Here is a 16,432-nt window from a genome sequence, read left to right on the forward strand (position 1 = left end):
GGCTGCCTTCAACAGGGTTTCAGAGGGCTGCATTCAACAGGGTTTCAGAGGGCTGCCTTCAACAGGGTTTCAGAGGGCTGCCTTCAACAGGGTTTTAGAGGGCTGTCTTCAACATGGTTTCAGAGGGCTGTTACAGTGCAGTCAGGATAACAAGTCCATAGGTCTAAGACAGGACTGGATCGTATGAGTAATGATTGGGATTTATTGGTCTCAGAGCACACAGGAGAAGAGATCAGTGATTTAAGAGGGGGGAGAAGGTGGTTATCCCCATGTCTCATACAGATCTAGGATCTTCATTTGAGCCAGTTTGCTACAGCAGAAAAACAATCCTGCAGAAACAGGAAATGTGAATTATTATATAGATGATAATTCATGGGTTTTTGTCAGGGTTAATAGATTTTTCATTTGGGCGAATCAAGTCTGAAATGTCAAAGTGGAAATTACAAACTTTATAAGACTTTTTAACACTCAAATACACTAGAAGTTCCTGCAATGCAGGAAAATTCTCAGCAACAAAAATAGTGATCAAATGAAGATCCTACATCTGTAGATAGGGCGCGGCTCTGCGGACGCCCTCTGCTCCAGGCTGTCCAACCTAATGTTTGTATATCTGTCAGTGTGTATCGGAGCTGTTGGGGAAAAAAGAAGAACACACATTTCCATCCCGTATGAACTAATGGTATGTCTCAGTGTAGCTAGCTATAGTTGTGGTAAGAGTCATAGGTCTGGATGTCTCAGTGTAGCTATCTATAGTCGTGGTGAGAGTCATAGGTCTGGATGTCTCAGTGTAGCTAGCTATAGTTGTGGTAAGAGTCATAGGTCTGGATGTCTCAGTGTAGCTATCTGTAGTCGTGGTGAGAGTCATAGGTCTGGATGTCTCAGTGTAGCTAGCTATAGTTGTGGTGAGAGTCATAGGTCTGGATGTCTCAGTGTAGCTAGCTATAGTTGTGGTGAGAGTCATAGGTCTGGATGTCTCAGTGTAGCTAGCTGTAGTCGTGGTGAGAGTCATAGGTCTGGATGTCTCAGTGTAGCTAGCTGTAGTCGTGGTGAGAGTCATAGGTCTGGATGTCTCAGTGTAGCTAGCTGTAGTCGTGGTGAGAGTCATAGGTCTGGATGTCTCAGTGTAGCTAGCTATAGTTGTGGTGAGAGTCATAGGTCTGGGACCAGAGACACATGTTTCAGGGAGGATGTCCATCTTGTTCTAATAATTCTAGGGGAGGAGGCAGGAAGCAAACACGTGTACGCAATCAATCAACTATACAGACCACAAGCGCACACATCATTTCTGTTTATTTACATACTATAGGTTCCACACAACTCCTGGTACAGAGGCAAGAAAAAGTTTGTGAACCCTTTGGAAATACCCGGATTTCTGCATAAATTGGTCATAAAATGTGATCTGATCTTCATCTAGGTCACAACAACAGACACACACAGTCTGCTTAAACTAATAACACACAAACAATTATACGTTTTCATGTCTTTATTGAACACATCGTGTGAACAGTCACAGTGCAGGGTGGAAAAAGTATGTGAACCCTTGGATTTAATAACTGGTTGCCCCTCCTTTGGCAGCAATAACCTCAACCAAACGTTTTCTGTAGTTGAGGATCAGACCTGCACAACATTCAGGAGGAATTTTGGACCGATCCTCTTTACAAAACTGTTTCAGTTCAGCAATATTCTTGGGCTGTCTGGTGTGAACCGCAGGCCTCCTCATTGTCCCTAGAATTTCTAAGCAAACAGCTGGAGGCAGGGCTTTCTCCTATAGAGCTCCATTTTTATGGAACGGTCTGCCTACCCATGTCAGAGACGCAAACTCGGTCTCAACCTGTAAGTCTTTACTGAAGACTCATCTCTTCAGTGGGTCATATGATTGAGTGTAGTCTGGCCCAGGAGTGTGAAGGTGAACGGAAAGGCTCTGGAGCAACAAACCGCCCTTGCCTGTCTCTGCCTGGCCGGTTCCCCTCTTTCCACTGGGATTCTCTGCCTCTAACCCTATTACAGGGGCTGAGTCACTGGCTTACTGGGGCTCTCTCATACCGTCCCTGGGAGGGGTGCGTCACCTGAGTGGGTTGAGTCACTGATGTGATCATCCTGTCTGGGTTGGCGCCCCCCCCCCCCTTGGGTTGTGCCGTGGCGGAGATCTTTGTGGGCTATACTCAGCCTTGTCTCAGGATGGTAAGTTGGTGGTTGAAGATATCCCTCTAGTGGTGTGGGGGCTGTGCTTTGGCAAAGTGGGTGGGGTTATATCCTTCCTGTTTGGCCCTGTCCGGGGGTGTCCTCAGCCTCCAGTATTTATGCTGCAGTAGTTTATGTGTCGGGGGGCTAGGGTCAGTTTGTTATATCTGGAGTACTTCTCCTGTCCTATTCGGTGTCCTGTGTGAATTTATTAAGTGTGCTCTCTCTAATTCTCTCTTTCTCTCTTTCTTTCTCTCTCTCGGAGGACCTGAGCCCTAGGACCATGCATCAGGACTACATGACATGATGACTCCTTGCGGTCCCCAGTCCACCTGGCCGTGCTGCTGCTCCAGTTTCAACTGTTCTGCCTTATTATTATTGGAACATGCTGGTCATTTATGAACATTTGAACATCTTGGCCATGTTCTGTTATAATCTCCACCCGGCACAGCCAGAAGAGGACTGGCCACCCCACATAGCCTGGTTCCTCTCTAGGTTTCTTCCTAGGTTTTGGCCTTTCTAGGGAGTTTTTCCTAGCCACCGTAATTCTACACCTGCATTGCTTGCTGTTTGGGGTTTTAGGCTGGGTTTCTGTACAGCACTTTGTGATATCAGCTGATGTACGAAGGGCTATATAAATACATTTGATTTGATTTGATTTTGAACTGCTCTCTTGAGGTCATGCCACAGCATCTCAATCAGGTTGAGGTCAGGGCCACTCCAGAAGGCGTATTTTATTCTGTTGAAGCCATTCTGTTGTTGATTTACTTCTGTGTTTTGGGTCGTTCATTTTGGGTCCTGTTGCATCACCCAACTTCTGTTAAGCTTCAATTGTCGGACAGATAGCCTTATATTCTCCCGATAAACTTGGGAATACATTTTTCTGTTGATGATAGCAAGCTGTCCAGGCCCTGAGACAGCAAAGCAGCCCCAAACCATGATACTCCCTCCACCAAACTTTACAGTTGGGATGAGGTTTTGGTGTTAGTGTGCTGTGCCTTTTTTTCTCCACACATAATGGTGTGTGTTCCATCCAAACAACTCAACTGTAGTTTAATCTGTCCACAGAATATTTTGCCAGAAGCGCTGTGGAACATCCAGATGCTCCTTAGTGAACTTCAGATGTGCGGCAATGTGTTTTTTTGGACAGCAGTGGCTATTTCTGTTGTGTCCTCCCATGAACACCATCTTGTTTAGTGTTTTATGTATCGTAGACTCGTCAACAGAGATGTTAGCATGTTCCAGAGATTTCTGTAAGTCTTTAGCTGACTCTAGGATTCTTCTTAACCTCATTGAGTATTCTGCGCTGTGCTCTTGCAGTCATCTTTGCAGGACGGCCACTCCTAGGAAGAGTAGCAACAGTGCTGAACTTTCTCCATTTATAGAAAATTTGTCTTATTATGAACTGATGAACATCAAGGCTTTTAGAGATACTTTTGTAACAATTAGATCTTCTGAGATCTCTCTTGTTCGAGACATGGTTCCCATCAGGCAATGCTTCTTGTGAATAGCAAACTCACATTTTGTGAGTGTTTTTATAGGGCAGGGCAGCTCTAACAAACATCTCCAAACTCGTCTCATTGATTGGATTCCAATTATATTTTGGAGAAGTCATTAGCCTAGGGGTTCACATACTTTTTCCAACCTACACTGTGAATGTTTAAATGATGTAATCAATATAGACAAGAAAAATACAATAATTTGTGTGTTATTTTTTTACCTTTATTTAACTAGGCAAGTGAGTTAAGAACAAATTCTTATTTTCAATGACGGCCTAGGAACAGTAGGTTAACTGCCTGTTCAGGGGCAGAATTAAATATTTGTACCTTGTCAGCTCGGGGGTTTGAACTTGCAACTTTCCAGTTACTAGTCCAACACTCTAACCACTAGGCTACCTGCTGGTTACTATTCCAACGCTCTAACCACTAGGCTACCTGCTGGTTACTATTCCAACGCTCTAACCACTAGGCTACCTGCTGGTTACTAGTCCAACGCTCTAACCACTAGGCTACCCTGCCGCCACTATGTTATCTGTTGTTGTGACTAAGATGAAGATCAGATCTAATTTTATGACCAATTTATTCAGAAATCGAGACAATTCCAAAGGATTCACATACTTTTTCTTGCCACTGTATGTGTACAGATAAGTGTCAGTGTGAGAGGACGGGAAAGAAGACACTGATACAGAGAGTCCACTAACTAACAAGCTAAAATAATCTCTTCTTGAACTTCAGCAGAACATCCATCATAGTTTGTATCCCAAATGGCACCCTATTCCCTTTATAGTGCACTACTTTTGACCAGAGCCCCATAGAGCATAGTGCACTACTTTAGACCAGAGCCCATAGAGCATAGTGCACTATGTCGGGAATAGGGTTCCATTTTGGATGCAGGCCTTACTCTGTGTAATGAAGCCTACACATGCACTTCTCCCCCTCATTCACTCCCTGCAGTCTTTCATCCATCCTCTCTCCCTTCTGCACCTCTCCTCCTTGACTGTTCTCCATCCCTCCATATATCTTCTATTATCTCTGATTAACAGACAGTCATCCTTCTCTCCCTCCTCTAGACCTTCTGGTCTATCCCGCCCCCTACTGTTTGTTATACGTCATCACAGACTAGTTGGCCAGTTTGTGCACTGGAGAGAATGCTGACTAGGTAAGAGATGAGTCCACAGCCAATGGGTCATTATGTTGACCGACAGGATTGGTCAAGCTGTTTTACAATCAATCAAAGGTGACGAAACACACACACAGCCACACACACACACAGCCACACACACACAGACACACACACACACACACACATGATCGGGGTGAAAAAATACAGAAGAGCAGAAACAAACCCTCATGAAGGCTACAGGTGTTGTACACACTATGATGTTTAACACACACACTCAATTAGCCTACAAGCACAAACATATTCAAGTATTATCCTTCACAGACTGGTGTTTATTTATAGGATTAAGTCTAAGATTTGTAGTCTTCTGAGGATTGTTCAGGGTTGGAGTCAATTCTATTTAAATTCCAGTCAATTCAGGAAGTACACTGAAATTCCAACTCCAATTATCTACGATGCTTTTCAATGAGGAAAATTTGGAATTGGATTTACTTTCCGAAATTGACTGGAATTTAAATGAAATTGACTGGAATTGAAATGGAATTGAAATGGAATTGAAATGGAATTGACTGGAATTGAAATGGAATTGACTGGAATTGAAATGGAATTGAAATGGAATTGAAATGGAATTGAAATGGAATTGACTGGAATTGAAATGGAATTGACTGGAATTTAAATGGAATTGACTGGAATTGAAATGGAATTGAAATGGAATTGACTGGAATTGAAATGGAATTGACTGAAATTTAAATGGAATTGACTGGAATTGAAATGGAATTGACTGGAATTGAAATGGAATTGACTGGAATTTAAATGGAATTTAAATGGAATTGACTGGAATTTAAATGGAATTGACTGGAATTGAAATGGAATTGACTGGAATTGAAATGGAATTGACTGGAATTGAAATGGAATTGAAATGGAATTGAAATGGAATTGACTGGAATTGAAATGGAATTGACTGAAATTTAAATGGAATTGACTGGAATTGAAATGGAATTGACTGGAATTTAAATGGAATTGACTGGAATTTAAATGGAATTTAAATGGAATTGACTGGAATTTAAATGGAATTGACTGGAATTGAAATGGAATTGACTGGAATTGAAATGGAATTGACTGGAATTGAAATGGAATTGAAATGGACTTGAAATGGAATTGACTCCAGCTCTGTTGCGGTTACACATCATGCGTTCTACCAGACTGGTCTCAGAACATATTTTATATTTTACTAAAATCCGTGCCACTCCAATAGAACATCTCCTTTTTGGCATATGTAAATCCAGGGACACTCAAATGAGTATGATATGTTACGTTGGTATGACAGTAGGTTACTTAAGGCAGAGCAAACGTTTAGCAAGCCAAAGAATACATATTTCAATCTAATCACAGACAACTTTAGCATTTTAGCAGCTTTGCAGCTACTTACTACTTTTTAGGTACTTTGCAACTACTTAGCATGCTAGCTAACCCTTCCCCAAACCTTTTAACTTAACTCCAAACCTTAACTCCTAACCTAATCATACTAAAGCAGTTGAGTGTGATATATCATACTAAAGCAGTCGAGTGTGATATATCAAACTAAAGCAGTCGAGTGTGATATATCATACTAAAGCAGTCGAGTGTGATATATCAAACTAAAGCAGTTGAGTGTGATATATCAAACTAAAGCAGTTGAGTGTGATATATCAAACTAAAGCAGTTGAGTGTGATATATCAAACTAAAGCAGTTGAGTGTGATATATCAAACTAAAGCAGTTGAGTGTGATATATCAAACTAAAGCAGTCGAGTGTGATATATCAAACTAAAGCAGTTGAGTGTGATATATCAAACTAAAGCAGTTGAGTGTGATATATCAAACTAAAGCAGTTGAGTGTGATATATCAAACTAAAGCAGTTGAGTGTGATATATCAAACTAAAGCAGTTGAGTGTGATATATCAAACTAAAGCAGTTGAGTGTGATATATCAAACTAAAGCAGTTGAGTGTGATATATCAAACTAAAGCAGTTGAGTGTGATATATCACACTAAAGCAGTTGAGTGTGATATATCATACTAAAGCAGTTGAGTGTGATATATTGTATCGTAAGCAGTTGAGTGTGATATATCATACTAAAGCAGTTGAGTGTGATATATCAAACTAAAGCAGTTGAGTGTGATATATCATACTAAAGCAGTTGAGTGTGATATATCATACTAAAGCAGTTGAGTGTGATATATCATACTAAAGCAGTTGAGTGTGATATATTATACTGAAGCAGTTGAGTGTGATATATCATACTAAAACAGTTGAGTGTGATATATCATACTAAAGCAGTTGAGTGTGATATATCATACTAAAGCAGTTGAGTGTGATATATTATACTAAAGCAGTTGAGCGTGATATACCATACTAAACGATACTGGTGCGATCAAGACGTAGGATACGTCCTACAATTCGTATTATATTGTACGACCGGTATTACGTTGGTAAGCCAATGTAATACTAATATAATGTAAAGTAACATATCATACTAAATGGAGTGGCATGGCTACGTTTGCTCTGAGACCAGGTTTCAGCGGTCTACACCATGAGACGAGAGCCAGGGATGTAGTGAGACTCTTTCCAGATGTTTGTCTCTCCACAGTTCTCTGTCTTCCTCTTGCACTGGTAACAGCGGCGGTACTGCTCACACTGGTCAATCAGAAGACTGCTCCCAGACCTGTCATAGACATCAGAGATCAACGTCAGAATGTGGTCAATCAATCAGCAGACTGCTCCCAGACCTGTCAGAAACATCAGAGATCAACGTCAGAATGTGGTCAATCAATCAGCAGACTGCTCCCAGACCTGTCAGAAACATCAGAGATCAACGTCAGAATGTGGTCAATCAATCAGAAGACTGCTCCCAGACCTGTCATAGACATCAGAGATCAATGTCAGAATGTGGTCAATCAATCAGCAGACTGCTCCCAGACCTGTCAGAGACATCAGAGATCAACGTCAGAATGTGGTCAATCAATCAGAAGACTGCTCCCAGACCTGTCATAGACATCAGAGATCAACGTCAGAATGTGGTCAATCAATCAGCAGACTGCTCCCAGACCTGTCAGAGACATCAGAGATCAACGTCAGAATGTGGTCAATCAATCAGCAGACTGCTCCCAGACCTGTCATAGACATCAGAGATCAACGTCAGAATGTGGTCAATCAATCAGCAGACTGCTCCCAGACCTGTCATAGACATCAGAGATCAACGTCAGAATGTGATGGCACAGAAAGCAGATGTCAACTATCATGACAGTGATCGACTCAATCAGCCGGTCCCAAATCACTACCTTTTTCTCCTTCTTAACCCTAACCCCCGATGCTAGTGTATCTGAAGGGTCTGGATAGGTATAAACAGTGTGGTGGTAGATCTGAAGGGTCTGGATAGGTATAAACAGTGTAGTGGTGTATCTGAAGGGTCTGGATAGGTATAAACAGTGTAGTGGTAGATCTGAAGGGTCTGGATAGGTATAAACAGTGTAGTGGTAGATCTGAAGGGTCTGGATAGGTATAAACAGTGTAGTGGTGGATCTGAAGGGTCTGGATAGGTATAAACAGTGTAGTGGTGGATCTGAAGGGTCTGGATAGGTATAAACAGTGTAGTGGTAGATCTAAAGGGTCTGGATAGGTATAAACAGTGTGGTGGTAGATCTGAAGGGTCTGGATAGGTATAAACAGTGTAGTGGTAGATCTGAAGGGTCTGGATAGGTATAAACAGTGTAGTGGTAGATCTGAAGGGTCTGGATAGGTATAAACAGTGTAGTGGTGGATCTGAAGGGTCTGGATAGGTATAAACAGTGTAGTGGTAGATCTGAAGGGTCTGGATAGGTATAAACAGTGTAGTGGTAGATCTGAAGGGTCTGGATAAACAGTGTAGTGGTGGATCTGAAGGGTCTGGATAGGTATAAACAGTGTAGTGGTGGATCTGAAGGGTCTGGATAGGTATTAACAGTGTAGTGGTAGATCTGAAGGGTCTGGATAGGTATAAACAGTGTAGTGGTAGATCTGAAGGGTCTGGATAGGTATAAACAGTGTAGTGGTAGATCTGAAGGGTCTGGATAGGTATAAACAGTGTAGTGGTAGATCTGAAGGGTCTGGATAGGTATTAACAGTGTAGTGGTAGATCTGAAGGGTCTGGATAGGTATAAACAGTGTAGTGGTAGATCTGAAGGGTCTGGATAGGTATTAACAGTGTAGTGGTAGATCTGAAGGGTCTGGATAGGTATTAACAGTGTAGTGGTAGATCTGAAGGGTCTGGATAGGTATAAACAGTGTAGTGGTAGATCTGAAGGGTCTGGATAGGTATTAACAGTGTAGTGGTAGATCTGAAGGGTCTGGATAGGTATAAACAGTGTAGTGATAGATCTGAAGGGTCTGGATAAACAGTGTAGTGGTAGATCTGAAGGGTCTGGATAGGTATTAACAGTGTAGTGGTGGATCTGAAGGGTCTGGATAGGTATAAACAGTGTAGTGGTGGATCTGAAGGGTCTGGATAGGTATAAACAGTGTAGTGGTGGATCTGAAGGGTCTGGATAGGTATAAACAGTGTAGTGGTAGATCTGAAGGGTCTGGATAGGTATTAACAGTGTAGTGGTAGATCTGAAGGGTCTGGATAGGTATAAACAGTGTAGTGGTAGATCTGAAGGGTCTGGATAGGTATTAACAGTGTAGTGGTAGATCTGAAGGGTCTGGATAGGTATTAACAGTGTAGTGGTAGATCTAAAGGGTCTGGATAGGTATTAACAGTGTAGTGGTAGATCTGAAGGGTATGGATAGGTATAAACAGTGTAGTGGTAGATCTGAAGGGTCTGGATAGGTATTAACAGTGTAGTGGTGGATCTGAAGGGTCTGGATAAACAGTGTAGTGGTAGATCTGAAGGGTCTGGATAGGTATAAACAGTGTAGTGGTGGATCTGAAGGGTCTGGATAGGTATTAACAGTGTAGTGGTAGATCTGAAGGGTATGGATAGGTATAAACAGTGTAGTGGTAGATCTGAAGGGTCTGGATAAACAGTGTAGTGGTGGATCTGAAGGGTCTGGATAGGTATTAACAGTGTAGTGGTAGATCTGAAGGGTCTGGATAAACAGTGTAGTGGTAGATCTGAAGGGTCTGGATAGGTATAAACAGTGTAGTGGTGGATCTGAAGGGTCTGGATAAACAGTGTAGTGGTAGATCTGAAGGGTCTGGATAAACAGTGTAGTGGTAGATCTGAAGGGTCTGGATAGGTATAAACAGTGTAGTGGTGGATCTGAAGGGTCTGGATAAACAGTGTAGTGGTAGATCTGAAGGGTCTGGATAGGTATTAACAGTGTAGTGGTAGATCTGAAGGGTCTGGATAGGTATAAACAGTGTAGTGGTAGATCTGAAGGGTCTGGATAGGTATAAACAGTGTAGTGGTGGATCTGAAGGGTCTGGATAAACAGTGTAGTGGTAGATCTGAAGGGTCTGGATAGGTATAAACAGTGTAGTGGTGGATCTGAAGGGTCTGGATAGGTATTAACAGTGTAGTGGTAGATCTGAAGGGTATGGATAGGTATAAACAGTGTAGTGGTAGATCTGAAGGGTCTGGATAAACAGTGTAGTGGTGGATCTGAAGGGTCTGGATAGGTATTAACAGTGTAGTGGTAGATCTGAAGGGTCTGGATAGGTATAAACAGTGTAGTGGTAGATCTGAAGGGTCTGGATAGGTATTAACAGTGTAGTGGTAGATCTGAAGGGTCTGGATAGGTATAAACAGTGTAGTGGTAGATCTGAAGGGTCTGGATAGGTATAAACAGTGTAGTGGTAGATCTGAAGGGTCTGGATAGGTATTAACAGTGTAGTGGTAGATCTGAAGGGTATGGATAGGTATTAACAGTGTAGTGGTAGATCTGAAGGGTCTGGATAGGTATAAACAGTGTAGTGGGAAAGCTTCCATCATATTGTTTCCATCTTACAGATCTGTAAACATAGAAGGGTTAGGGCCAATCCAGGTTGTGATTTGAGTATATTACTTGATGAATTCCTTCTCCTCTCTGTCTCGGTGGCGTTTCAGGTCGGCGCTGCGTCTCCAGGTGTCCTCCAACGAGGCCCTCAGGTTATGCAGCTTCTCAAAGCGGTTGATGTGGTCGTTTATCAGTCTGCCAGGAGAGAGAGTGAGAGGAAAATATAGAAACAGAACATATAGACAAGACATCGCATATAAAATGGCCTTTAACCTTGAACCATTCCATATACCATTTTTTTTCTGCATTCTCATTTTATTCACTCACTTTCTGAATTTCAAGTGGAGAATTTCACCCTCCCCACTCCCCCGTCTCTCCATGACTCCCTCTCGCTCCCTTTCCCCCACCTCCCCCCCCTGCCTTCCCCCTTGCACTCACTCCTTCCTGTTCCTGTTGAGCATCTCTCTCTCGTTCTTCTGTTTGGTGCTGCGGTTAAGGAGCAGCTCTTTTCTCTTGTTATTAGCCGTGGTCAGTTGTTCCTGGTAGACCTTCTCCGCCCGCTGCTTCTGCTCTGACAGCCCAGCAGGGGTACAGTCCAGCTGGCCAAACACAGGGCCGTCCGAGTCGGGCAGGCGCGCTGGGAGGCCCGAGCCCTGGTACTCCACCTGGTAGATACGTTAATTAAATAACATCCATTAGATTTGTGGAGCATCAAGATCCTAAAATGATTTTTCTACTCAACCTGGGGGAAGATTACAATCACAGAGGAGCTCACAACTACTGGAAACTCATCTGTCATGTATAAGTACTGGAATCTCTCAACTATGACTTCCTGTTCTCGGTTAAATGGCAGAGCATGAAGATCACCAGTGTGCTGAGATTGTTTTCTACTCAACCTGGACTAAACATAGACACCACAGAGGAGCTGGACTACTGTTCAATCTGGACTAAACATAGACACCACAGAGGAGCTAGACTACTGTTCAACCTGGACTAGACATAGACACCACAGAGGAGCTAGACTACTGTTCAACCTGGACTAGACATAGACACCACAGAGGAGCTGGACTACTGTTCAACCTGGACTAGACAGACACCACAGAGGAGCTAGACTACTGTTCAACCTGGACTAGACAGACACCACAGAGGAGCTAGACTACTGTTCAACCTGGACTAGACAGACACCACAGAGGAGCTGGACTACTGTTCAACCTGGACTAGACAGACACCACAGAGGAGCTAGACTACTGTTCAACCTGGACTAGACAGACACCACAGAGGAGCTGGACTACTGTTCAACCTGGACTAGACAGACACCACAGAGGAGCTAGACTACTGTTCAACCTGGACTAGACATAGACATCACAGAGGAGCTAGACTACTATTCAACCTGGACTAGACAGACACCACAGAGGAGCTGGACTACTGTTCAACCTGGACTAGACAGACACCACAGAGGAGCTGGACTACTGTTCAACCTGGACTAGACATAGACACCACATAGGAGCTGGACTACTGTTCAACCTGGACTAGACAGACACCACAGAGGAGCTGGACTACTGTTCAACCTGGACTAGACATAGACACCACAGATGAGCTAGACTACTGTTCAACCTGGACTAGACATAGACACCACAGAGGAGCTAGACTACTGTTCAACCTGGACTAGACATACACACCACAGAGGAGCTGGACTACTGTTCAACCTGGACTAGACATACACACCACAGAGGAGCTGGACTCCTGTTCAACCTGGACTAGACATAGACACCACAGAGGAGCTAGACTACTGTTCAACCTGGACTAGACATACACACCACAGAGGAGCTAGACTACTGTTCAACCTGGACTAGACATACACACCACAGAAGAGCTAGACTACTGTTCAACCTGGACTAGACATATACATCACAGAGGAGCTAGACTACTGTTCACCCTGGACTAGACATAGACATCACAGAGGAGCTAGAATACTGTTCAACCTGGACTAGACATAGACATCACAGAGGAGCTAGACTACTGTTCAACCTGGACTAGACATAGACATCACAGAGGAGCTGTACTCCTGTTCAACCTGGACTAGACAGACACCACAGAGGAGCTGGACTACTGTTCAACCTGGACTAGACATAGACACCACAGAGGAGCTGGACTACTGTTCAACCTGGACTAGCCATAGACACCACAGAGGAGCTAGACTACTGTTCAACCTGGACTAGAAAGACACCACAGAGGAGCTGGACTACTGTTCAACCTGGACTAGACATAGACGCCACAGAGGAGCTGGACTACTGTTCAACCTGGACTAGACAGACACCACAGAGGAGCTGGACTACTGTTCAACCTGGACTAGACATAGACACCACAGAGGAGCTAAACTACTGTTCAACCTGGACTAGACAGACACCACAGAGGAGCAAGACTACTGTTCAACCTGGACTAGACATAGACACCACAGAGGAGCTAGACTACTGTTCAACCTGGACTAGACATAGACACCACAGAGGAGCTGGACTACTGTTCAACCTGGACTAGACAGACACCACAGAGGAGCTGGACTACTGTTCAACCTGGACTAGACATAGACACCACAGAGGAGCTAGACTACTGTTCAACCTGGACTAGACATAGACATCACAGAGGAGCTGGACTACTGTTCAACCTGGACTAGACAGACACCACAGAGGAGCTGGACTACTGTTCAACCTGGACTAGACATAGACACCACAGAGGAGCTAGACTACTGTTCAACCTGGACTAGACATAGACATCACAGAGGAGCTAGACTACTGTTCAACCTGGACTAGACATAGACACCACAGAGGAGCTGGACTACTGTTCAACCTGGACTAGACAAACACCACAGAGGAGCTGGACTACTGTTCAACCTGGACTAGACAGACACCACAGAGGAGCTAGACTACTGTTCAACCTGGACTAGACAGACACCACAGAGGAGCTGGACTACTGTTCAACCTGGACTAGACAGACACCACAGAGGAGCTGGACTACTGTTCAACCTGGACTAGACAGACACCACAGAGGAGCTGGACTACTGTTCAACCTGGACTAGACATAGCCACCACATAGGAGCTGGACTACTGTTCAACCTGGACTAGACAGACACCACAGAGGAGCTGGACTACTGTTCAACCTGGACTAGACATAGACACCACAGAGGAGCTGGACTACTGTTCAACCTGGACTAGACATAGACACCACAGAGGAGCTGGACTACTGTTCAACCTGGACTAGACATACACACCACAGAGGAGCTGGACTACTGTTCAACCTGGACTAGACATACACACCACAGAGGAGCTGGACTCCTGTTCAACCTGGACTAGACAGACACCACAGAGGAGCTAGACTACTGTTCAACCTGGACTAGACATAGACACCACAGAGGAGCTGGACTACTGTTCAACCTGGACTAGACAGACACCACAGAGGAGCTAGACTACTGTTCAACCTGGACTAGACAGACACCACAGAGGAGCTGGACTACTGTTCATCCTGGACTAGACATAGACATCACAGAGGAGCTAGACTACTGTTCAACCTGGACTAGACATAGACACCACAGAGGAGCTAGACTACTGTTCAACCTGGACTAGACATACACACCACAGAGGAGCTAGACTACTGTTCAACCTGGACTAGACATACACACCACAGAAGAGCTAGACTACTGTTCAACCTGGACTAGACATAGACATCACAGAGGAGCTAGACTACTGTTCAACCTGGACTAGACATAGACATCACAGAGGAGCTAGACTACTGTTCAACCTGGACTAGACATAGACATCACAGAGGAGCTAGACTACTGTTCAACCTGGACTAGACATAGACATCACAGAGGAGCTGGACTCCTGTTCAACCTGGACTAGACAGACACCACAGAGGAGCTGGACTACTGTTCAACCTGGACTAGACATAGACACCACAGAGGAGCTGGACTACTGTTCAACCTGGACTAGCCATAGACACCACAGAGGAGCTAGACTACTGTTCAACCTGGACTAGACAGACACCACAGAGGAGCTGGACTACTGTTCAACCTGGACTAGACATAGACGCCACAGAGGAGCTGGACTACTGTTCAACCTGGACTAGACAGACACCACAGAGGAGCTGGACTACTGTTCAACCTGGACTAGACATAGACACCACAGAGGAGCTAGACTACTGTTCAACCTGGACTAGACAGACACCACAGAGGAGCAAGACTACTGTTCAACCTGGACTAGACATAGACACCACAGAGGAGCTAGACTACTGTTCAACCTGGACTAGACATAGACATCACAGAGGAGCTGGACTACTGTTCAACCTGGACTAGACAGACACCACAGAGGAGCTGGACTACTGTTCAACCTGGACTAGACATAGACACCACAGAGGAGCTAGACTACTGTTCAACCTGGACTAGACATAGACATCACAGAGGAGCTAGACTACTGTTCAACCTGGACTAGACATAGACACCACAGAGGAGCTGGACTACTGTTCAACCTGGACTAGACAGACACCACAGAGGAGCTGGACTACTGTTCAACCTGGACTAGACATAGACACCACAGAGGAGCTAGACTACTGTTCAACCTGGACTAGACATAGACATCACAGAGGAGCTGGACTACTGTTCAACCTCGACTAGACAGACACCACAGAGGAGCTGGACTACTGTTCAACCTGGACTAGACATAGACACCACAGAGGAGCTAGACTACTGTTCAACCTGGACTAGACATAGACATCACAGAGGAGCTGGACTACTGTTCAACCTGGACTAGACAGACACCACAGAGGAGCTGGACTACTGTTCAACCTGGACTAGACAGACACCACAGAGGAGCTGGACTACTGTTCAACCTGGACTAGACATAGACACCACAGAGGAGCTAGACTACTGTTCAACCTGGACTAGACAGAGACATCACAGAGGAGCTGGACTACTGTTCAACCTGGACTAGACATAGACACCACAGAGGAGCTAGACTACTGTTCAACCTGGACTAGACATAGACACCACAGAGGAGCTGGACTACTGTTCAACCTGGACTAGACAGACACCACAGAGGAGCTGGACTACTGTTCAACCTGGACTAGACATAGACACCACAGAGGAGCTAGACTACTGTTCAACCTGGACTAGACATAGACATCACAGAGGAGCTGGACTACTGTTCAACCTGGACTAGACAGACACCACAGAGGAGCTGGACTACTGTTCAACCTGGACTAGACATAGACACCACAGAGGAGCTAGACTACTGTTCAACCTGGACTAGACATAGACATCACAGAGGAGCTGGACTACTGTTCAACCTGGACTAGACAGACACCACAGAGGAGCTGGACTACTGTTCAACCTGGACTATTATGTTTCCTGCCTGCTCTGAGTCGTCTCCTGGTGCTGTCTGTCCCTGGATGGGCGGGAACATCACTCTCCTATCTCCCTTGGCCTTCTGCTTGCCCTTCCCTGTTTCCACCTGTACAACAAGACAGGTGGTCAGGTAAACATCAATCTGTAGTGGTCCCCTCTGCCTTGTTCAGCCTTAACCTGTGCAGCACACCTGGGAGTTCAGTTATTCAATCCACAGCCTTTTTATCAACATAATAAATATCCCTCCACTTCAACCTGCACTTGTGTAACACATGGTGGGAGGCA

General features: G+C 44.5%; 1 protein-coding gene across 1 annotated transcript in view; it reads right to left on the reverse strand.

The window, feature by feature from the left end:
* Positions 1–7,365: 7,365 nt before the first annotated feature.
* The window catches only part of LOC139373932 (dystrophin-like), a 130,396-nt gene continuing 121,329 nt past the window's right edge, over positions 7,366–16,432 (reverse strand). The window contains exons 28-30 of the mRNA XM_071115017.1: positions 11,194–11,420; positions 10,825–10,950; positions 7,366–7,504 (exon numbers count right to left, since the gene is read on the reverse strand). Coding sequence (XP_070971118.1) covers positions 7,366–7,504; positions 10,825–10,950; positions 11,194–11,420 — 492 coding nt within the window. The remainder of the gene's footprint in view (positions 7,505–10,824; positions 10,951–11,193; positions 11,421–16,432) is intronic.

The sequence above is a fragment of the Oncorhynchus clarkii genome, chromosome 18 (genome assembly GCF_045791955.1).
Source record: "Oncorhynchus clarkii lewisi isolate Uvic-CL-2024 chromosome 18, UVic_Ocla_1.0, whole genome shotgun sequence".
Classification (NCBI taxonomy): domain Eukaryota; kingdom Metazoa; phylum Chordata; class Actinopteri; order Salmoniformes; family Salmonidae; genus Oncorhynchus; species Oncorhynchus clarkii.